This window comes from Phyllopteryx taeniolatus, chromosome 18 (assembly GCF_024500385.1).
Source record: "Phyllopteryx taeniolatus isolate TA_2022b chromosome 18, UOR_Ptae_1.2, whole genome shotgun sequence".
Lineage (NCBI taxonomy): Eukaryota > Metazoa > Chordata > Actinopteri > Syngnathiformes > Syngnathidae > Phyllopteryx > Phyllopteryx taeniolatus.
The window spans coordinates 17,968,686-17,992,801 of NC_084519.1; the positions used below are offsets into that span (position 1 = coordinate 17,968,686).

Genomic DNA, 24,116 nt, shown 5'->3' on the forward strand with positions numbered 1-24,116 from the left:
ATCACGTCAAAAGGACGGTGAAGTCACGCTGCGGGTTTTTACGATCTAACACAACGCTCAGCTTGGGAACATGCTGTTTGTTTAGGAACAGTTTTGGACTGAATAATAAAAACGACTCCAAAATGGGTGTTTGCTTACGTCAAGGAGGTCCTAACGTCTTACACTGAAGGCCGCATGCAGAAAAATTCAAGGAAGACATTGGACCCACTTCACCTTGTTTTGATCAAACATGCCAAAACCAAGCCCATAGAGTGGCGGTCAAGATAGGATAAGCAGCCATTTATTTTATTACACATACAAAGTAATGCCCCGAGATACGAGTGACCCAGCTTTTTCAAAATATTGACCTTTTTTTTGTCCTTCTATTGTAATATCTTGTTTGAAAATAGATTAAAAGTCAATATTTTTGGTGTCACATGAAAGAGTGACGTCAAACAAGTGATCCGATGTGATGCAGCGATAATGTGCTTGTGGCATTTCCTCTGCCTGTTTTCCGTACTTGAATCCACTTCATAAATCCAAAGCGATGCTCAACAATTCCGTCTGACGTGTGTCCTGTCCTCTCCCTGCCGGCTGGCTCCAGACTCCCTACTTCGGCCTGTGGTTCCAAGGGAAGACCCAGGCTCCGGCGCAGCGTTGGGTGGAGTTGGAGAAGCCCCTCAAGAAGCAGCTGGACAAGTTCGGCAATGAGCCGCTGCTCTTTTTCGGGGTCATGTTCTACGTGCCCAGCGTGTCCCGCTTGGAGCAGGAAGCCACCAGGTAAAACACTTGTCTTTGTTTATTTCTATTGTCCTAGGTGGCAGATATCACAAATAAGTGAGGAATGGAATAATCTTGATTGTATAATGGTTCTCCGGGGATTGTCGAGCCGTTTGATTCGTAAGGCCGCTTGATGAGGGAATTGTAGCTGAGGAGCTCCGCAGCGGTGGTGATAGTTTTGCTCTTATGCCAAATTTAAATGAGGATTTTGCTCACCACGGAACATTTGGGAGAGCACTGCAAGCGCAAAAGGAAGTTTGAAGAGATGGAAGTGTCAGTGGAAGAGGCAAACAAACATATTATTAAACGTATTATTACAATATTACATATCGTTGGTGTCATGCCGAAACCTCTCAAATTTGGTCAATTTCATTTTTTCCCCCCACAAATCCTGACCCTATTGGTCAGTCCCTATGTGGGTCTGTATTTTTTAGAAATTACTGACCAATGTAAAGTGTTGAAAATGAATTGATTTTTGACGATGCAATGTTAATGGTTCGTTTGTTTGATTCTTTCTTTCCTGAAAAGTGATAAAAAGTGAGTCTTGGAAATTATGCTCAACGGCAGCAATATTTTCTCACCAGCCAGCAACCGCCCAAAACCCTTACTTTGTTTGATTGAACTCGCCCCGGGTGTGTGGCCATCGGATGGCCAGACTTGTGCCCACCCTACGGAACATTGCGTCTAATGCCTCGGACAGTCCTCCTGAAAAAACGCTCTGCGAAAAGCGAGCACCAATTGTCACCGTGCAAATGCACGGACATACAAATTTGAATAGAGTTTTGTCGTTGTTGATAAGGCATGACGCCTTCTTGTGACGAGCTCCCAGTAAGCTCTTAGAACATTCAGAAGCTCCAAAATTGCATCGCTGAATAGACGATACGTTGCGCATTTCCAAAATGTTTACATGTGCTACGTCGGCACCGCTTTGCTCCGCGCAATCTAAGGACGCCAAATCAGTCATGCACAATTTGTCTCGGGTTTTTTAAATCACATTATGCGTGCTAAATTTCTCTATTTGCATATACTCCTCCCACAATGCGCAAAATGTAACCTATAAATTATTAAGTGGGCATATTATATATGCCGTAGCTCTCTGGACTAGGCAGTATTCCACTCCACAGTCTCCACATTGTTGCAATGCTCCAGTTTCTTGCTCCCCTTAGTCTTTGCTTGGATAAAATATTGCTGCAGTTTGTTGCCGTGTCTCATTCAACAGCTCTTTGAGGTTTCCCGTGTAGATACAGTATACACACAGGATTACACTACCAAATGTCCAAAAGACTGGCTGGTGTCTTAGCCGCCCATCCTAGAATACGGCACGCGCGTGTTGAATCGGACGTGCCATAACGTCGCCTGATTAACGTCGCCGACAGCCCCGTAATTCCTGCGCAGCGCGCAAACATTTGGTGCGCGTCGAGCAGATGCGCTGAATGTGTGTCTTCTGTCCGGCTGCGCAATGTGCAAAAGAGGTCGACGGCGGGTCAGGGCTTGAATTGAAGACGTTGGGACTATGTGCGTGCGTGTGAGAACATTTAAGTATCAATTATAGGATAGTTCATTGCACGTGTGCACGTGTGCCTTGGTCTGCAGTGAACTTTTTTTTTTATATATAGTAAATTACTTCTAGCTGTTCTTTTTATTCCTTTTGCGCAAGGTAGCCATCATTAGAATAATGCTAAAGTAACTGACGAGAGGAGCGATTACAATAATTGTGTGGAAGTACTTTGCGCACGCATTGACTCTGCGGATTAATAATAGTACTTCTGTCTTTTTCTGTTGATATATATACACACACACACACACCGGGTGATTGAAAAGTAGCTCCCTATTTTTAAGTACTCGTAGTTTATTTCTGAACTATAATTCTTACAAGAAATGAACATGAGAAGAAAATGTATTGCATGGAGTTTGATTTAAAATTGGATATGGGCGCCAGCATTAGCCACCAGTTTCTCAAGCCGCCTGGGAACCGCGTTAACTGATTTCACAAGGGACTCGTGTGGGGTGGAAGACACAACTTCTCGTATTCGCCCTTCAAGTTCTTCCAAAGTCCTTGGTTTGGTAGACTTGCTCCTTTAATCATGTAACATACACAAAAAAAATATTACAACATATGAATAAATTATTATAGTATTTTAAAATAGGGAGTTACTTTTCAATCACCCTGTGTGTGTGTATGTATGTATGTATATATATATATATATATATATATATATATATATATATATATATATATATATATATATATGATATGAATGATGGACTCTTTTTTTTTTTTCTTTTTTAAATTTGTATTTATTTTTGACTGTGTGGATTATATCCAGTCTTACGTGGCGGGTTTAATTAACACACATCACATCATCACGTGACACGTACATGTGCCCTTAGCGATGATTAGTGACACTGGTTGCGAATTTCGTGTTTCGCTGCGTTAGTGTACACAACCCGACACTAGCCATGGTTTTTGCTTGCAACAAAAAATGCACTTTTGGGTCATGTTGGGCCCAAAATCTTTGGTGAACATATTCTTGGCGCATCCCTGCCTGTGTGTATTGTTATATTACCAGTCTCCATGTGTTGCTCCACCGTTTGTGTTCACATATTTGTTGCGTCATTATTATACCACTGCCACATAGATGGTATCCTTTAGCCCATCTAATTGTTTGCATTGTTTGTTAGCATTAAGCTAAACGAACTTTCTAAGAAGCTGTTTGGTTGTTTTCAACACACAACGTTTAATTCTCTTGATTTTATGCTCAACTTGACAGTTGCCTTTAACTGGGAGTGGCATTAAACAGCTTAAAGCTCGTTTTGAAGCGAATTGAGTTCAACGTCACCAAACTGCACCCATATTCCCGAATTTTTGCTCACTCGTATGTCAAGACACAACTTGACATACCGCGAACGTTGCTTTTCCACCAACACCAAAGTTTTGTCTTCTTTACGTTAGTGGCCACAATGAGCACGCGGAAGTATAAAGACAGTGACGCTGGCACCTTTCAAAGACACACTTGTTTTTTCCATGCATACTGTGAGCATAAATTGAGCTATTTGGTCATGAGACTGACCAGCCTGACTTTGTTCGAGAGTGCAGGTTTGTTCTGCAGAGGCCAGGATCTGCTCTGTTAAAGGGATGGTATTCCAGGAATCCCCTGCGGGCTTTTATGGTGTGTTTGTGTGTGTGTGTGTGTGTGTGTGTGTATGTGTGTGTCTATGGGGGATTGAAGGGGCCTGAGGGGAAATTTAGTCAACAAGAGTCTCCTCTTTTTCCCCTCTTTCGCTTACTATTAGTATGCCTGTACGTAGTGTCACGAGCACATTTTCATTCGAGCCCCGTATTTAGTAGTCTTTCACTCCTTCCCTCTTTTTTCTCCTTGTGTGAGTCAGGAATGTTGGCACAGCCGGCCAGCGTAGGAGGCGGACCACACATTCCTCCAAGCAGAAGTGTGGGGGGGGGGGCAATGTCTGCTTTACGCAAAACACACACATACACACATGCTGGCTGCACCTCACACACCTCACAAGAATCCTCAGAGAAGCCAGCCAGCTGCAGAGGCGCTGTCAGATGACTTAGTCACAATGCGCCGCATTGTGGGCCCCTACGCGCCGCCCGAAGCTAACGTTCGGGAAAGCCGCACCCCCGCCCCCACCTAAACCTTATAAACAATCCTCACAGTGCTTTTGCCCGTCACACTTGCGCCAAGACATTGTGTACGTTTATGAGCCAACAACCTCGCAAACGTGGGAACACTAGCTGACAGACTTGATAAAACAATGTTGTAATATGCATGCCGGGCAGGGCACCAGTTGACAATGTCTCTGTTGTAAAGAAAAACTACAACACTGCCCACTAAATGCTCGTCCTGCCAGGTCTTACTAGAAACCATCGAGTAGCATTCATCTGCGAATGTGATCGTTTTCAGACTCGAGACAACTAAGACAGCGACAATTGCTTTCAACACAACACAGCGGAAGAAGCGAGATGTCTGGTGTTACGTGCCACACCCTTCTTCCATCCTGCCTTGGTCATGCCTCCGATACAACCCGCGGTGTGTCGGAATTGCTGGATTGCCTTTTTAACAACATTTTCTCCACGTTTTGGTCAGAAACCAACTCGCGTTTGACTGTTGCTTACTAGAGAACGGAAAAAGCTAGAAACAAAGTATTTATGTCTGGTGAAAGAAGGGAATCTACTCTTTATTTTTGGTAGGTTGGGTGCTTATATTGTCATTGAAGCCAATATTCTGTGGGTCTTGAAAGGGCAGTCAAAATGCTGTAAAACGTCTGGCAATATGGGGAACTGCTTTGAAAACAGTTGGCAGTGAATGAGTCTAGTTATTGAGACTTATTTTGAAATGCAGCTCTAATTTTAATTGGGTTCACACGGAGGTAAATTTGTAGCGTATCAGAGGAGGAGCAGAAGACAAGCCGGGGACAGAGAATGTAAATGTTTTGCCGCAAAACTTGTCTTATGGTTTGTACCGCGTTATTTATGTGGTTATAACTCACTGCCTGCCCAAGTTTTTTTTTTTGGGGCTCAAACGTAAAGATAATTATGTCTGGGCTCACCACACAGAAAAGTGTTTATGCTTTTTTATTGGAAATACAGAGCAAGCAACTCTGCTTTTGGGGAGATTGTTTTTTGATTTACTGCTGGCAAAATCTGCGAGTGTCAAAAGTCCTTCTATAAACAACGGCCATGGCTTAAAGAAACAGACGGCAACAGTTGTTGTTGTTTTTGCTCTGTGCCTATGAACTGTACTTCTTCTACACTGTATTTCCTAAAATAAATGCCGCCCTTTTCCCACCAGGAAAAGGTTTGTAACTATCATGATCTCGCTTCATAGATGCTATTGTTCATGAAAGAGTTGAACCCATTTGAAATCTGTTGCGAAGCAAAAGAGCAGCACCTAGCAAAGCATGTAAAGCCACTCAGATTAAACTTTAACCGCATTTTGTAAACGCGTGTACTATTAAAGACGATCTCACGTTGTGTGGGGATTCTATGTGGCCACTCAGCAATGTTGTGTGCGTCCGTGTTTAATGTTCTGTTGGGATCATACGAGGCGGTCAACTCGGGGGAGTGTCAGTGTTGAGATTTACCCAAGAAAGTGATCCGAGTTGAATGGCCACTTTGAAGCGGAGGTTCACATTGGCATGAAACCCGACGCCCGATCTTCCGTCGAGAAAGGCGCAATAGCGAGGTGAATTTCTTTGACTAAAGTGCCTCATTGCGCACATCACTGAGAGAAGCCGGAAGAGCAAGGTAACATTTTTCTTTTTTAAGTCAGATGTGGCGGACAGTGTGTGTACAGGGGCTTCATGCTGGCGTGGCCGCTTTAGAGCGCCTCGTTGTTGTGGTCTGGAAAATTTCCGGCACTACCCGGTGGGATATATTCCAGCCGCCGGAGGCTTTAAGCTGATATATTTCTGTGGCTCAAACATGCAGTTACAGTATGAGTAGGCCATTTTTCCAGGTCATAGAAGTTATATTTGATTGACAGTTTAGCGGGGTGTGGGTTCGACAGATTGAGCGGACACGCCCACAGGGTTTCAGAGCGCAGAGAACAGCAACGGATGACGTGGCCTGTCTGTTGGTATATAAAGGAACCCTGTTGTACTGTCCCATTAATAAAATCATTTTAAAGTGGTCCAGAGGGACAAATTGAGGAATCTAAGCAGAGCTTTGTTGACCGTTTGGCCTCAGCAGCCCTCAAGGCTAACAGCAAGCGACACACTTGAAATCCTAGCTCGCACACATGCACACAGCTGTACTTTGTTGTGCCCCTTGCTGATTCAACACATTTCAAATGCAGATCCTCCCGCCCTCCCACACGTCTGCTCTCACGGCTGGGCCGAAGGGCGGCGGGAGGGGGGTCGGGTCTTCGGGGTCAAACTGCAAGTGTTAGTCGGCACATGCACACTCGAGCATGCGGGCACATATGTTCGTGGGCTCGTCGCACAAAAGCCCCCCTCGGACATCTGGCGGCATCTCGCGCGAGGGTTTGAACGCGCTTGGCCGATATAAAAGGCTCTTTGTAAGCGTGTGAGGGCCGCGGTGCCAAAAGAGCACTCGGCCGTGGCGGAAGTCACAAGTGGCTCCACGCGGGCGAAAGTTTGCCTCACTTTTCGACGCCCGCTTCCCTGGTCTGCCCGCAATCCGACATTCCTGTATTGTAATGTAATCATATCTTGTCATGTATTCCCGTGATAAATGGGGGTTGAGTGAAATAATCATCAGTGGAGATGCATGCTTTACCCCGAATTTTTACCAAAAGGGTTTCGGAGGAGTACGAAAATATTGGAAAAGTAAGATCTTGTTGTGCCTCTTGGAAAAATTTCAGTAAATGTCCTTCTTTTGACAGTTTCCAACCTGCCGCCATCTGCTTCCCGTGTGCAAAGGTCACAAGTCGACATGCCTGCTTGGCTTTCAGGATCAGCAGCTTTAGATTAGCGAGCTTTAGGAACCGATGCCGTGATAAGATTAGATGTTTTTGTGGCTGCGCTGTATAGTTTGGACTCCCCCGGGACCTCTTTTTACGGCACTTTCGTAGTCATTTTCAACAGCTTCCTGTCCGCCTCGGAAACCCTGAGAGCGACCGCGCTCCGGACCCCGTGCGCGCAGGGAAAACACGAAGCCTCGGTATAAACAATAGTTTGATGGTTTTGGTCCCGCTTGGCTCCTCCTCTCTGGACCGCATCAAGCTCCGCCCAGCAACCCCTCCTCACTGCAACAGCGGCGGTGCGGCCTGGCTAATTAGAGGGTTGCCACGGGAACGGAATGGCATCCTAGCCAATGAGTGTAATGACAGGGTGAGGGTGGAGGAGTGCGGGGTCAGATTATAGGCCCGGCAGTATGCGCTGAGAGGAGCTAAAAAAAGGAAAGAAGCAGGGGAGACGGGGTGAGAATGTGAAAATGAAACAAAATCATGTTGTCTTTGAAAATAAAGCTATAGGGAGCATTTGTTCCCGAACATCTCTTGACATTTCTTTGTTTTATTGCTTTGTACAGTGATAACGCACATTTTGCCGAAATGAGTCAAATCATGTTGTCCGAGAGCAACACTTTGAAAATGAATCTTTTGCGAGTTCAGTGCAAACGTTCCCGTTGGTCACTTGGGATTTGTTCGTGTCTTATTGTTGACAACAAACTCATTCGCTGCCGTGGACGTTTATATTCGTCAGTTGGAATCCGACCGTTTACTGCCACCGAAGAATATGTTCGTCAAGTACTTTTTTTCAACGGCTAAGCGTGGAAGAGGGTCTCTCTCTCTCGTTCAGCTTGTCTTTGAATATCAAGTTTGTAAACCACTTTAGTGACCAACAGATCCCTTTTAGGTGGCGGTATTGCACAACTCTGGATTTGAGATCAGCACGGCGTTTGAGTAGAAGATCACGATTAGGCGCAGAATCTCTGCTTGTCACGTTGGTTACGAGGGAGACAAATCCCAAGAGGTTGGAAGTTGGACAAGTTTAGGCACCTCACACTCAAAGCAGAGTTTTTGTTGCAGTAAAAAGTTGAAACAGATCATGAGAAACAGATGACGCAATTCATGGAGTGAATGACGAACGGCATGTAGAAAAGCCATGTGTCATAGTTGTGCAAATCAATGATTTTGCCATCATAAGCCCATTCTCACTCTTGTTTTTGTGGTTTTATAGTTCGAGGTGTAATAGCGTCAAAGTCACTGTTTTGCGTGACATGATTCTTTTCACAAAAAGCTTTTCTCTGCTTTTTGGTCAGAAAACATTGTTTTTTTTTTCTATTGCTGATTACTAAAGAATGGAAAAAGATACACTTTTTTTACTGTTGAAAGAAGAGAGTATACTCTTTCTTTTGGTATGTTTGTTGCTTGTATTTTTTCAATATTCTGTGGGACGCGAAATATCAGTCAAAATGGTCTTAAATGGGTGCCAATATGGGACGTCTGCTTTGAAAACGGCTAGCGGTACTGCGGAGACGCACGTTTTGCCCAATTTTGGCATATCTGACTGCAAGGGTTAAGTGAGAAAAATATGTGCGAATGTTTTATAATGTTCCGAGCAACGAGCCAGAAGCAGATTTCAAACTGCAGCATGTATGTTCACGATTAGCTCCAGTGTTGTCTGGTGTCAGGAAAGTTTTGCCTTACAGCCCACACTGGAAAGACTCGGCCTGCGGTCACCATGGCAACAAACAGGAAACGGCGTGCAAGTTTTTTAATGCGGCCGAGCCCCAACGGTTTCACGCTCCTTCCTCCCTTGTGTGGCCATTCTTTAGAAGACAAACGCTAGCTGGGACCAGGGGCTAAAAGTGTGACACAAAGTAGCTGAGAAACGTTTGCCTTGGTGGCTTTTGGGACTCGAACCGCATTGTGTGAAAGCTCCGGTGGCCTCAACAATCTCAACAGTGTCATATTCCATCCGCCTACTGCCAGGCGAAACCACCACAGCCCCAAACCACGAAGCATCCTGGTTTTTCCCTCCACATTGGCAAAACAAATTCTTCTTCTGCGGGGCTTGTATTACGCTAGCTCACATTCATCCGTCGTCGGATCACATTGCTGCGCGTCAAACTACGCAGAATAGGTTTGCCATAAATCTTCAGTCCAAAGTGAGTCACTTGGGTGATTCACTCATCCCTCAGTTGAATTCTCTAGAAGACCTCTGTAATGTTGCCAACTTTTTTTTTTTTTTCCTCTCGATGCGTTCTTTGTGTTGGAAGTCTTCTTTCATGCAGCGTTTTTTTCATCTATCATCACGTTACTTTCTTCTTCACAACTGTGTTTTTACAGGAGTGGTTTTGGAAATTAACGCAACATTGAAAGCTTCAAGAATTGCTTTCAAGTGAAGTTTTTGTAGGCTGATAGACATGCTTCAGTCAGATACTTGAAAGTTCTGGAGTGCTTTAATGTTCATTTTTGAACTGCATGCAATAAGAAGAAATAAGTCACGGCTCAAGATGCAATGCTTTTTAAACTGTGATAACGTTTCAAAAGGTTATCATTCCCATTTCAAATTTTAATTAGCGTTGCTACTCCAAGACCACTGGTTGTCTTTCGGCGTCAGAGATATAAGAAGACTTCAACTTGAGGCCCAGCGCACACCAAGCGCTGTAACGGAAAAACTGCGACCCTTTGTGTTTTGAAGCTCCACGAACAATATACTGTATTAGCTTTTATTGAACCACAAAAACATGGCGCGATTGTCAAGGGATAAGCGAATGGGCCAAAAAAAAGAAACGGCGCAGAATAAGTGTGGATATTTTTGAGAGGCTGCGATTGCCGCATTCACTGACTGCAGTCTGCACCTGTGAATTCCGGCGACAGAGACATTTTTGATTGGCTGCTACATCTGCCACGTCTCTCGGTGTGTGGCGGGATTTGGGAGAAGACGAAGACAGTTATGTCCCGATGTCGTGTCGGTGTATTCGGGACTGACAAAGGATCGTAATTTAAACCGGGTATGGGTGGAAAAGTAAAGTAATAAGGAATTGTTTCAATAAGGGAACTCACGTCGGCATGAAAGCAAGAAGCAATTCTCATAATGTAATTATGTATACACAAACAAAAAGCAATCCTTTCGTAACAAAAGACGAATAATCCGAAAACTGTTAACACAAACTCAGCGACAAGACTTAACTCTTAATTTAACGAAATAAGTCTAAGGCACCCCATACTGTAAACTGCACAATAGACAGTACAGTATAATGCAAATGTTACAGTGCTATGAGATATATGTATTTAGAGTATTTTGGTTTTTATGATTACAGATGTGAAAATCTATTTAATGGTCATTAGACTCAGTGAGTGAGTAGTTTTGCCATTTATAATTTGTAGTGTGCAAAGCTTGAAATGGTGACTGATTTGATATACTAAATGAAGAATTTTCAGTATGAAATGTTCATACTGCTTGATTTCTAGTCGTGGGATCCAGCCAGTAGGTTTGCTTCATCAGTCACTCAGCTACTCGGCACTCCGAAGAGCTGGCTTCATTTCCAAGGCGATCCATCAGAAAGCTGTTGGTCTTATGATCGGAGCGTGGAAGAACAGAACCGCAACGCATCTTCACGGATCATCGTGGTCTGAGACCCTTGTAGATCCATTGGATGGTCACGGTTGCCGCTTCACATGATTGTCTAAGGAAAATGACATTGGATGCGCTTTTTCTTGAACGTGGTCTTTGCACGATTCGATATTGTGTCACCATGGTCCTGCTTGCCACTAAAGCATAGGAACAAATTGAAAAGCTTGGTCGAGAAATCTGATTGGTCCTCAGAAGACCCACCGACCAACCAAAATGCCTAAATGACTGTGGTTACATCTTCTCAAATAGAGTCTTAGAGTCATGATTGATGCAATAAATGAAACGATGATCTGACTTTTGACCTTTGCGGCTGACCATTTTGCAGCCATCCTTTTTTTTTTAACAACACAACCATACTCTGCTCTATCTAACCTATTTTCACTCGTTACTGTCCAAAACACATCCAGACTTTCAGTCTTCAGGTAACAACATAATGCGGCACGGCTCCCCCAGAGTGAGTAAGAGGCGGAGTTTTACAACAATTCGCCAACAGTTGAGAGTTAATAGATTTGTTCTCAAGCTATGTTCAACACTTGAATTCGGTTAATAATGCAGAAATAATGGGCGACGTGGGGGACAGGCAAATAGGATCGATTTGTGAAAGAAATATGAACCTGACCTTATTTAGAACAGCATTAAATTTACCCTTGACAGCGACGATACATACATGTCCCCTCACTGTAACCTTAAACCCTAAGAGAGTCTATCATCTACAACATTTTTTTTGTTTTTGTTTTTGTCATTTCCTTTTGCAGGTATCAGTATTACCTTCAGGTGAAGAAGAAACTGTTGGACGGACGTCTCCACTGCACGGTGGAGCAGGGCATCAGACTAGCTGGCCTAGCAGTACAAGGTAAGACCGGCCGGCGGGTGACACAATCGCAGAAGAACAAACAGCTCATGCGAATAATCTCACCGAAAAGACAGACAGTACAAGAGGCCGCAACCTCGCATCTTTTTCTCAGGTCATCTTGACTTTGCTACCTAATATGGCTGCATACCACTGGGAGAGCCCAGTCCACTTGAGTTCCTAGGCTATCGCTCTTTACACACGCATACGCACTCTCCTGGTTGATGTCGGTATCTCCGGGGGAATGTAAACACACAGTTTGGCAGTTCCAAGGTTCGTCTCGGCCAGCGGCTGGAAGGCCGCTTATCAGACGGGGAGGCGAGGATCCGTTTACTACAAACACTACTTAGGATGCCCGGTCGGAGGCACGAGCACGTTGCAAGTGGGAGTACTATCGCGGTGTTGTCACGTCTAGTAGTTACAAGACTGAGTGAGGGGGAACAGTCATAAAATCTCCCAAACGCATGTGGGGAAATGTGCTATGGTCTGATGAAAGGAAGGTTGAGCTAATTCCAAAAGGTATGTTTGGTACAAACACAACGCCGCTCATCGCCAAAAGAAAACAGTGAAGCGTGGCGGTGGCAGCGTTGTGCTTTGGGGCTGTTTTTCTCCAGCTGCAACTGGAGCCTGAGTTGAGGTGAAGGGAATTATCAACCGTCCCAAATACCAGTCAGTGGTACCACAAAACGGCGTCAGTGTTAGCGCAAAACCGTCGAGCTTCTGCTCGAAAGAAAAAGAAGAAATGTCAGGCAAGCCTCCTAGAACATCCAAACTTCAATCAGAGGCACTTTAAATGCTGGCATGTATGTGCTGACTCCCATTTATCCCTCCCTCCATCCATCCATCCATTTTCTTTACAGCTTATCCTCACTAGGGTCGCGGGCGACTCCCATTTAACGTTTGAATTCAATTGGTTGATTTCTGAACTCAGCCACTTCCCACTTATAAGAGGTTGTGCACGCTTGTGCAACCACATGAGCTCATTTGTGTGTCTTTACTTCTAAAACTCGCTAAAAGATTTGAAAGTTGTTATAGGTCACATTCTTGGTTGAAAAGTTGTAAAATTATTTACCTTGATCTCATTTTTTAATATCACAAAAACATGGCATTTGAACAGGGGTGTGTAGACTTTTTTATATCCACTGTATTGGTGTGTTAGTTAGTTTTGTTTTTTGTTTTTTTAACAAAATGCTTCGTTTTAATTTATTAGCTTTATTCAGGAAAAAAATATATTTTTAATGTATTCTTTTAGAAAATGCCATTTATTCCTCAATTTCTGGGCAAATGCTATTTTTCTCTTTTTCAAAATGTTTTTTTTAAACATTTTGTTTTCAGAAAAATGATCTTTATATGTTCATTTTATTCATTTTTTAAAAATATATAATAGACCTGCACAAATATTCAGTACTAATTGTGAAGTAGGAAAAGTTCCCCAAATTGGCCAAGAACTAAAAAAGAAAAATGAAAACAAAATACGTGTTTGTGCGGCACTGTATATTTTCCTGTTGTTTGTGATTTGTGGAAACCTTTAACTCGCAAGCGCATCTCTTGTCTGTTGTGTTTCCAGCCGACTTCGGGGACTTCACTCAGTTCATGTCTCAGGACTTCCTCAGGGAGTACGTGCTCTTTCCAGTGGTGAGTCGCCTGAAACCGCCTGAAACCGCTTCACTTTTAAGACACACGATTGTGCCATCGTTTTCAACTGTCGAAAAACGCTTAGAACTGGCCTAATGGAGACGAGGTGCTGGAGGAGTGGACTCAGAAGGTTGCCGAAGAGCACAAGAGCCACTGGTACGAGCAGCTTCATTCAGTTGAATGTTTTTATTCCAGAATGTGTGTCTGTGTTTTGTAAAGAACCTGTAACGTGAATTCAGAGATTTGTTTCTCAATACATTATAAATGATTCAAGATAATTGCTGAAAACCTGCAAAGACTGAGACCTGTACAGCAGTACTCAATTGTGGAGATATAGTGTCAAGTGTTTTTCACCCATTTCAGTTTTCCAGATTCTTTTGGGCGCCGCCTGAGTCGCCCCTCCCCCACTACACAAGAGATCGGGCGCCTTCGTTTGCATCAGTGGTGATCCGGCGCAATTGCGACATGCAGTTAGCTAGCTACCTTTGCACACACCCCAAAAATGAATCTTCCCTTCGGCTAGTCCGCCGGCAAAGCCGTTTTAGAGTGCCTTGTTGTCGCCCGTGAGTGCGCGCATGTCATGCGGAAGAGCGAGGGTGGAGGCGGGATTAAATATAGTCCGACTTGCCAGCCCACAAGTGGACTGGGGCTTCGGGCTGGCACGGCTGCTTCGGAGCGCCTCGTTGTTGGCCCCGAGTTCGAAGAGCGAGGAGGGCAGATTTTTTTTGTTTTTGTTTTATAAGTCTTGACGTGACAGCCGGCGTGTGGACCGAGGCTTGTGGCTGGCGTGGCCGCTTTAGAGTGACATGCAGTTAGCTAGCGACCATTGCACACAACCCAAAAATGCATCTTTCCTTCGGCTAGTCCGCTGGCGAAGCTGCTTTAGAGTGCCTCGTTGTCGTTGAGCAGGGGGAACGGCTTGATTTTTCAAGACCTTAAAGCCTCTTTTTTTTTTTAATCATTCCAATTTGCCAGGGTTGTTAACAACACTTCTCTGTGATACGTCAAATTTACCAGACATTTATTTTGACTTTGGAGGTAGTTTAAGATTTTCAATGTCTTGTGAATGTTTGCAGTCGAATGCAGGCGGCCGAAGCGGAGCTGTTGTACATCAAGGAGATTGAGAAACTGGACGGCTTCGGCCAGGAGAGTTTCGCCGCTAAGGTGCGTAGCGGGACCCCCGAAATCTCCCGCTCTTCACCGGCATTCTGTTCTGAAAGATTCCCTCTACGTGCAGGACAACTACACCAACGACATTTTCATCGGCATGTCTTTCATCGGCGTCTTCGTCAAGCACAGAAACGGAAGGTCCATCATGCTCCACAGGCGAGTCTCGACCGCCGGACCTGTTCCGATGTCATGGAGTTGGGACGGTGTGGGAAAACGTGTGTTTTTGCGCAACAGGTGGAAGGACATCGGCACCATAGCGCACAACAAGTCGGCCATCACGGTGGAGATAACCAGTCGGGACGACACCATCATCTTTCACATGGTGAGTTAGTGTCGCGTCTGAGCGAGGATGCGCACGTGCAGCCGGGACACTTGATCAGGTACACATTTACCAAGATGGCGATCATAATCAAATAAGAATACGTTTGCTGTAGTGTACTATTTAAATTATATTGTATGTTATGTCAAGCACCGCAGGCTAAATCATAAAAAAGAAAAAACAACAACTTTCACATTCCCCCACCCCCAAGATTGAAAAAAATATATACTGTATATATAATAAAGACAATTCAAATGAAAGAAAAACATGTTAATATCTAAGTTCTCAAAGGTACAATTTCCTTATTTTTCTTGTCTGTGGTATATTTAATTTGACCTATATTTAAATTTTATAAAAAAAAATTTGTAGGGAGTGGGACTAGTATTATTATATGAATATAAAAACTATCTGAAATGACTAGCATTCATAATTAATTGATTTCATTAATTAAAATGTCAATACAGCCTACATCATTAGCACAATAAATCTGCACAAAATCGCAAATTTAAATCTTAACTCTGCCTTAATTGTCTAAATACTGTAGTCAAATTAAGTTATATAAATAAAGACATACTATGTACAGTACAATAGTTAGTTCAAAACGTTTTTTTAAATAAGATAACGAAAATATTAGAAACACATCTCGGAGTCAAAAATCTTCAGTAGCGATGTGTTATTGTTAAATTAATACCGCTTTCTAAAAAAAATCTTTACAAAGATAATTTTAGCGTTTAAAAAAAACAAAAAACAAAAGAAAACAGGTTACGGTTAGAATTGCCATAATAACAACTTAAATTATTATTATTTATTTTTAATGCTATATTTGATATTTGATTGATATTTTAGATAGAAGGTTAGTCTATTTTAAAATAAGGTAACCAATATATGAGAAACGCATGCTCGGAAGCGTTAATGCTTTTTCTAATACGTCTTGGAGCATTATTATCTTGATAAAGGCATATTTTTGTTGATACGGCTCCTCGATAGGATCTTAGTAGATTGTGTAGCGGTGTGCCTGATGTTACGGCCCGTGCGAGCACACGAGGACAAAATTCCGTGTCAAATAGCGCATGAATGTTTTGTCTTTTTGGGCACAGGAGGATATGGAAATGGCCAAGTACATCGCTCGTCTGTTCACGGCCAGACACAAGTTCTACAAACAGAACAAGATTTGCGCAGAGTGAGTCTCGAGGACGTCCGAAGGCCGCCAGGAGAAGCACAAAACGGATGCAAAGCCACGTGCTGCCTTATCGTCGAATTCACTGTCACGTGTCTTCTAGGCCGACTCACTCCCCTGCGCCAATCAGGAGACGGCCGACCTGGACGCACCGCCTCTCTCTGGTACTCTCAGCCTATCAAAAGCCCACAGTGTAACACTTTTTTTTTTTAAGTGTGTGGTCCGGGGCGTTTGCCTGGCTGTCGCTTGGTGTGATTTCCGGCATGACAATGAAGCCAGTGATTTGCACGTCTCCTTTGCCGCTGGCCTCAGACAATGGCGGAGCTAAATGCGGCACAATGGTCGCTCCCTCGCACCGGCGGAATATTCTGTGTGCGCAACCGCAGGCGCTGCTTGTTTACAACTACGCCGGCCGCAAATATGTTGCAAATGTTGCTCTGATCCAATTACAGCATGGATAAATAAGTCTTAAAAATAGACCAGTGGTAGTTATTTAACAATATGTGTGTAGTGGTGTAGAACTGCGTAGCCATAATACCGAGAGCAAATATGAATATATTTGATCTTATTTCATTACACTGGTCATTGGGCAATACCGTCATCAAAATAGAGCATTATTATTGCCTTTATATTTGAGTTTGAAGGATTATTATTGTATTATTCTTATGGTAGATTTGGTGCTTGTATCGTCACAGAACAATATTGTGTGCGACTTGAAAGATCGGTCAAACTGCTGTAAAATGGCTGACAAGATGGGGAACTCTGCTTTGAAAACAGCTGCCAGTGAATAAGTTAGATATGGTATTTAGTTTCTATTCAATGAAATACTGAGTATCATAAACATTACCCACGGCATAAACGGTGGTCCTCTGCACGATGATGATGTAGCTTCTGGGCTGCACTTAATATTCTGGTGAAGTGAGTATATGACAGATTCTTCACATTTTCATATTTTGTGACATTTTTTTTTTTTTTCTTACAGCCCCGGCCGCAGTCCTGTAACTTCCAGACAATGCATTCCCAGTATGGAGAACATTACCAAGACACGAAAAGCTCGCAAGGTAACGCACGCAAAGTTTTGATACAAAGAGTGTGCCACTCGCGAAAGTGGTTTCTTGACTTATCCGATTACTCAAATGTTGCCTCGCAAAACAAAAGCAAAAAATGGCAACAGCTCGTAACTTGAATTCTCCTAAGTTGGGGCGAGTCGGATAAGTCAAGGTACCGCCGTGTGAGTCTTGTCCATTAAAGTTACTCGTGTGCGACGCCGTCGTCCCGTCTAGACAGCATCTTCCACGACGACCCCTACTACAAGTCCGAGAGCAGCCTGGACCACTGCCAGGTGGACTTTCCCTTCCGCAACGGCACGCTGCCCAACGGAAGCGTGTACAGCAGCCCCAGCCTGAGCTCCCTCAACCGCTCGCAGACGTTCGTGGCGCCCTCGCCCATGTCGTCCAACCTCAGCATCCCGGGCAGCGAGCTGATGCGGCCCGACTACATCCCCAGCCACCGGCACAGCGCCATCATCGCGCCGTCCTACCGGCCCACGCCCGAGTACGACGCCGTGATGCGGCAGAAGCGGCGGGTGCTGCACGCGCACCACGACCTCCACAGCCAGTCGCTGCGCAGTCTGAACATTAGCAACGCCTGCGCTTATCGGCAGCCTGAGGCGCTGGTGTATAGCCAGCCCGAAATGAGGGAGAGGGGCCCCTATCATGGCCTGGGACCCAGCCAGGGACCGTACGCACAGGTATGGATTTGATCTTCAATATCTGGTATTGGTAGACCGATCGCTAAGTAGGTAGGTAGACTCGACTGATCAGGTCGACTGGTCGGTAGGATTCAACTTAGAAGAATTCTCCCTTCACATCTCAGGTTTTATTTTTTTTTCCTTCCAATTTTGAGGTGTGTTTGGAAGTACACGTTCGCGATCTTTCAGCTAATTAGAGTACCTCTCAACTTTATACATTGTCAGTATATATTTCTGAAACGATATCCCTTAGGAACCGGATTTTGGTATCACTTCGAAGCTCTTTTGTTGTCGTACAAAAGTTCTTCAACTTCTCAAGTATCATTTAAAATTCAAAGGTAAGTTAAAAAAAAAAAAGAAAATGTTAATTTTGCCCCAATTAATATTGTAGATACTTCGGGATCTGGAGGAGCTTTGAAAATATTGTGATGGGCACTCTAACGTTTACGAGAAATGAGTAGTTCTGTGTAAATGTCCAATCAGAAATCCGTGTGCAACGTCAGCAACAGAAGGAGAAATATTACTGCGCTGTCTGGCAGACGGTACCACGATTATCATGTCTCCATTTTCAGGATCATGTTTGTAAGTGCGTGCGGGGAGGGCAACACTCCAAAAGATGAAAATCCTTGTGATTATTTGCTTGTTTGATGTCAAGGTAGTAGTATGTTGAAGTGACTTAAGTAAGAATGCTCACTGCCATCTTGAAGGGGGCGTTGGTGCATCAGTGCAACTGCGTTCTGTATGGCCTCAGAGTTCCTTGATGTTCTTGCATTTCTAACACCACTTCTGCTTTGTAGATCAGTTACAGTAAGCCAGTGTCTCACGGCCCCCATCAGGGAGGACCGGCCAGCAGTCAGGGTCCTTGTCATTCGCCTTGCGTCAACGGCGGCGGCGGCGTGGGAAGCTCGATCTCTCACACGGTCAGCACACCCGAGCTGGCCAACACCAAACAACAAGGGAGCGCCGCCGGCAGCTACGCCGCCACCGCTCAGGTCGTGAGGAACCACGTAGCGCGACCGCCCCCGCCGTACCCCTCCACGCCCTTCCGGCCCGCCACCAGCACGCCGGACCTGGCGAGCCACCGCCTGCGCTGCATCGGCGGCAGCAGCCCGGAGCTGGTCACCCGCATGGTGCAGCTGTCCGTCAAGACCTTCCAGCCGGACAGCTCGGCGGTGGTGCACCAGTCCCTGCAGGAGGTCAGCGAGCCGCTCACCGCCAACGTGGCCAAGCGCCGCTCCGCCCTGGGCAAGAGGCACAGCATGGAGGTGATCAGCAGCATGAGAGGCGGTGGCATGGAGGGCACGGCGATGAAGGGCATCAACGCTCCTCTTCATCGAAGGAATACTCTCCGGGAGCACGTGTCGCAAGCGCCTCAGCCTCATCCGCCGCAATCCAAAGACTCGCCCGTCCCGACGCCCCCCCAGAAGGAACCGGCGGCGGCGCCCGCCGTGGCCTACCAGCATCAAAAGACTCTCTCCAACGCCACCATGCTCATCCACAGCAGCGAGAGCGAGGAGGAAGAGGAGGAGGAGGAAGAGGAGGAGGAGAGGCCGGAGCTGGATGTCCAAATCCCGGGCCTCAACGAGGACGTCAGCATCAGCGCCCAGTTGCAGGCCGCCCTGGCCAAACTGCCCAACAAGCCCCCTCCGGAGTACCCGGGCCCCCCCAGGCCCCCCGGCAACGTTTCCCTTCACAACCACACGCGCCACCGCGACCACGATCCGGCACCGCACGGCGGCCGGGCGAATCCCGAGGACGGCGAGCCCGGCAGCGGGGGTAGCGGGACTCTGACGCGAGGGGACCAGGGCGGCGTCAACGGCAACGTTTTGGGTCCGTCCTTCTCGGAACCGGACCTGACCAGCGTCAAGGAGAGAATGAGGAAGGAGCCGCTCAAGGAGCGGCCCGTGTCGGAGATGTTCTCCTTGGAGGACAGCATCGTGGAGAGGGAGATAGCGCAGAGGGTAAGACGACGGCACGACAAATTGCGACTCCGAGAACACCGATTCAACTTACTGTAACTGCCTGTTCAAGTTGCCTAATTTTGAGAAAAAAAATGAAAACACGCTACAGGGAAAGAGAATCAAGTATTATTTTTCAAGGGAAAAAAGTCTCGTCAGGATGAAAAGTCGTCGTCTTACGAGAATACAGTTGTCTATTTCTGAGAAATTATAACACTAAAGTTAACCGGTCCCCATCTTTTGGAACCGATTCCCTGTTTGTCCTGGAAATTCCTGCTTATTCATATTTTAAAAAAAATCTCTTTTACAATTACAGGGCACCTAAATAGTAGATGATTGACGCCCGTTATAATTGCAAAAAAAACAAAACAAAATAAAAATCCTATTTTAAACACCCCAAATTCTTGAATAAGCGCTTATTCATAAACTGCCAATAAGCGTTTACCAGGTCGGTTCCTCCCCAACAAAGAAGAAACGAATGAAAAGGAAAAAAAAAATGGGGGAAAATAAATCTGTGACTAAATCTGAATCTGCGTGGGTCTACTGTATAAGGGAGCTTCAATTATTTTCAGATTTTCTCTCTATACCAATTATATACAGCAAAGCATCGCACGTTTTTCCCAAACTAGCGTGGGTTCATTTCCCCCCCGCCCTCTGTCCCAAAATGTTGTTTATTAGCTAGTAGGCTACGCCAGCGCCTGATTAGCAGTAATCCGCCGTTCAGCAGCACCTGAGAGGGAAGCGCTCGTCTCCCGAGTCCCGCCGGGCGGGCCCGCTAAAACCTCCCCAGGTCCCGCAGATTACGCTTGGGGGCGGGGGTTGTCTGTCCTTCTTCAGATTGAGGTCCCGTCAATCTGGACACGGTGCCACCCGAGCAAAAGGCAAACGCAAAGCCGCAGATCACCCCGGACGCTTGTTGTTCGGCTGTTCCAAAATGGAGAGAAGGGCAGGCTGGAGCCCTCCTGCGGGGTTTAATAGCGCCGGAGATTAGGAAAGGTAATCCTGTTTCAAGGACGGAAGGAGGGACCGGGTAACGTGGGGCAGAGACGACATCGTAGGAAGGAAGTAAAGCTGAGTCACGCGCGCACACGCATGTTTCCGCTACCCGTGAGCATGACGGCGGGCTTCTCGTCTCTCCTGAAGACGTTGGAGAGACAGAAGATGTCCGTGGACTCCATGAAGAGGCCGCTGATGATGGCCGCCCTCAACGGCCTCTACGTGGCCCGCGTGCCCGTCCCCGAGTGTCCGGCGGAGGACGGCGCCAAGGCTGCCCCTGACGAGCGGGTGAGACCGTCTGAGTTCATTGCGTCATTTTCAGACTTTCCTGCTTTTATTGTGGCTGAACGTAATTGTACGCTCAACCACAATAATGAACATATTAACATTTTATTCCCACGGTGTCCATCAAAAATGAGCTTTATTCGTATTTCCATAAAGCAGATTTGTGTGATACCACTCTTGTATTGACTCCATTGTGCAGCTGTGCCTAATCTTGATGCTGGTTGGTGTCATTTGGGTGGAGCGAAATAATGGAAATGGGAAAAATAGCTTCATATTTTCTAATCAAGTCCCCATTCCCCAACATGGATCACAAGAAAAATAAAGACTTTATAAATGAGGACCGGAAATAAGTAACTTTATTTTATTTGTATTTTTTCATTTTTTTAAATTAAATAACTAAAATCTTCAAACTTAAATGACAGTAATTCTTTTCTTTTCATTTTGTTTTCATTTTTAAAATGACATTTAAAGAATGAATAAAAATGAGGCTCTAAAACACGGGATTTTCATCTTAAAAATAGGAAACATATCAATTATAAAGATATATTGTCATTTACAATCATACGAGTGACTTACTGCGGCGACCCTCGACAGGGAAAAGCTGAGTCAAAATGAAATCCAAAATATATTTCTGCGTCAAAAAATATATCAATGATTAAAAACGATTAAAATAAAGTAAAATAACATGAAGTCACTCCATTGTCATTTTGCCCTCGGTTCTAAAATGTAAAAAATCCAATTAAAAGTGCGGCTCTACCATAAGATGGAGTTATTGCTTTCTTTTTTTTACAAAATGATATTCAAAAATAAAAAATAAGGATATCAAAATATAATAATTTGAATCATTCTTAAATTTCAAATCAAAACTTCAAGTTAGTAACATTTATAATAATAACAGAAAACTGACTACAGCTCTTATTTTCTCATTTGTATTTAACTGCTATAGTTGTGTGGTAAATGTAACACTGCAATATAAATACTGTATATTATATCTAATATGTAATCTAAATGTACTGTTAATTGAAGTCAACATGTCTTCATTTTTGACATCCAAAAAAAGTACTGCACGCTTCACTCGGATGGGGTCTATGTGTTGGCCATTGAGAGGAGGCCTTTGTCCGCACTGTTGCTAAGCTAACGAGGACGAGCCCCAAGCGGGCCGTGGCGCGCGCGCGCGCCACGCGTGGCACGCCGCCGCTCGATCCCCTGCGGGGTCGGCCGGTATGTGGAGAATGTGACCCGGCCTCGGTGACGATGGACAGTGGCAGAACAAAAAGAGGAACAACAAGTCCCGAGTACACCCGTTTGTGCATTGCGCTGAGCCGAATTCACCATTCGGGTTTCCAAAGACCCGAAGTAAAAACGTTTATTAATATGGTCTCTCTCTAGCGCAGCGGAATGTATCCCCCGCCGTAAGTGGCCGTTCACCGCTCATGTTATTGATCGAGCTTCTCTTGTCCCGTCAGTGTAAGACGTTGGAGCTGAAGCTGGAGGAGGAGCGCGTCTTCACCGAGTACGAGCAGGTGCCCAAAAAGAGGGCGGACGGCGCCCTCACCACGGCCGCGCTCCCCGAGAACGCGGAGCGCAACCGCTTCCGTGACGTGGTCCCGTACGAGGAGAACCGGGTGGAGCTGGTGCCCAACAAGGAGAACAACACCGGCTACATCAACGCCACCCACATCAAGGTGGGCGTGAGCCTTCCGTTGCGCGCGCCGTTCCAACATGGAGACGCGAGTGTCGAGACGCGGCTCTTCGTTGATACTTTGCTATATATATATATATATATATATATATATATAAAATACAAATCATTATTGACCTTCTTCTTAGAAAAACCTTTTTAGTTTTTTTTAAATAGAAAATTTGATTTATTTATGATTTATCCATTTTCATAAGACCCTTTTGCCTTTTAAATCAATGAAAATAAACCTCGACCTCTTCGACTGAAACTTACTGCTTGCGTTTCATTTGTTGTGCTAAAAAGTACGACCTTTTTAATAACATTTTTTTCTTAAGGTATGATAAAACATGAAAATAAAGAATAAACCAAAATGTTATCTTGGCAAAAAAATGTCTATTGAATTACAGCAAAAACAGTTTAATGTCTTTATATTCTCTTTGAAATGACGTTTATGTTTATAAACTACAATCTAACAGCGTGCTGTTTTCGATATTTTGACCTTTTCGATATTTTGTGCCAGGCCATATTGTTTTTGGCGGTGCGCAAAAAGCTTCGATAGCGAGTAGTTCGCGTTGCTCTTCTAAAAACATCTTCAATGAAGCCCCGAGTCTCTTGATGTTGCTCTTCATTCGTCACCGTGAGTGTGTCAAACGACGGCGACCACATCACACGGCAGACATGAAGGGCGAAGGCTTAACGACACGCTCGTGTTTCTCTGCCTTGCGGTGGCCTTTGAGGAAAGACCGGATGAAAGGCGGCGGCCCTTTTGAGTTCAAAAGCGCTCGCAGGAATTCATCAGGAATGCGCTCACAAGTACTAAAACCCTCTTAAGTCCAGCTGAGCCGCTAAATAGCCCCGCCCACCTCTGTTGTGGCGCGCGTTTGCGTTCGGCGTGATCGCCGCCCGTCACGGCCTCGTCTAACCCGCTTACAATGTTGTTGCCGGCAAACGGCGCAGAAGAACAAAAAGCCTTTTACTATTTGTCTAAGTAATGTTTACAGTCACACGTTGCTTTTCCGGGTGCTGAAATCCGAGATCGAAGACTTTTTCTCCGTGCACAAAAAGCCTATTTCTCTCCAACATTGGTAACGACTCCGTCAAAACGCGTTGGCGAGCGCCTGTGTGAGCCAATCGGTGGTCTGGTTGTCAGCATCTTGACATGCCGCACCGGTGAGGTGCATGGATTATATCGGCAAAGGAGAGGCGCTCACTAACACCCGTTCCGACACGTCTGTGACATTTTTGTGTACGCGGAAAAAGTCCAAGATCTTTTGAGTTCAGCTCATGCAAAATGGGATCAAAACTAAAGTTTCGATTTTTGTTCAGTTTGGTAGACGTGTATCATGAGTAGACACACGACAAAAGTATCAGAACCCGTGCTCGAAAACAAACAGGAAGTCAGTCATCTTGATATGAAGTGGCCGTATTGGCGTCCGAAATTCCTCGTCTGAGGAAACCTAACCAAGCT

General features: G+C 45.1%; 1 protein-coding gene across 3 annotated transcripts in view; it reads left to right on the plus strand.

Moving 5' to 3' along the window:
• Positions 1-24,116, plus strand: part of LOC133468034 (tyrosine-protein phosphatase non-receptor type 14-like) — a 39,765-nt gene that overhangs the window by 11,890 nt on the left and 3,759 nt on the right. For all 3 annotated transcript variants that reach the window (XM_061753405.1, XM_061753404.1, XM_061753406.1), the window contains 14 exons: positions 584-759; positions 11,583-11,680; positions 13,245-13,312; positions 13,398-13,468; positions 14,389-14,476; positions 14,550-14,638; positions 14,717-14,804; positions 15,899-15,981; positions 16,082-16,142; positions 16,961-17,039; positions 17,262-17,728; positions 18,526-19,689; positions 20,830-20,970; positions 22,434-22,652. In XM_061753405.1, the coding sequence (XP_061609389.1) occupies positions 584-759; positions 11,583-11,680; positions 13,245-13,312; positions 13,398-13,468; positions 14,389-14,476; positions 14,550-14,638; positions 14,717-14,804; positions 15,899-15,981; positions 16,082-16,142; positions 16,961-17,039; positions 17,262-17,728; positions 18,526-19,689; positions 20,830-20,970; positions 22,434-22,652 (2,892 nt within the window). The remainder of the gene's footprint in view (positions 1-583; positions 760-11,582; positions 11,681-13,244; positions 13,313-13,397; positions 13,469-14,388; positions 14,477-14,549; positions 14,639-14,716; positions 14,805-15,898; positions 15,982-16,081; positions 16,143-16,960; positions 17,040-17,261; positions 17,729-18,525; positions 19,690-20,829; positions 20,971-22,433; positions 22,653-24,116) is intronic.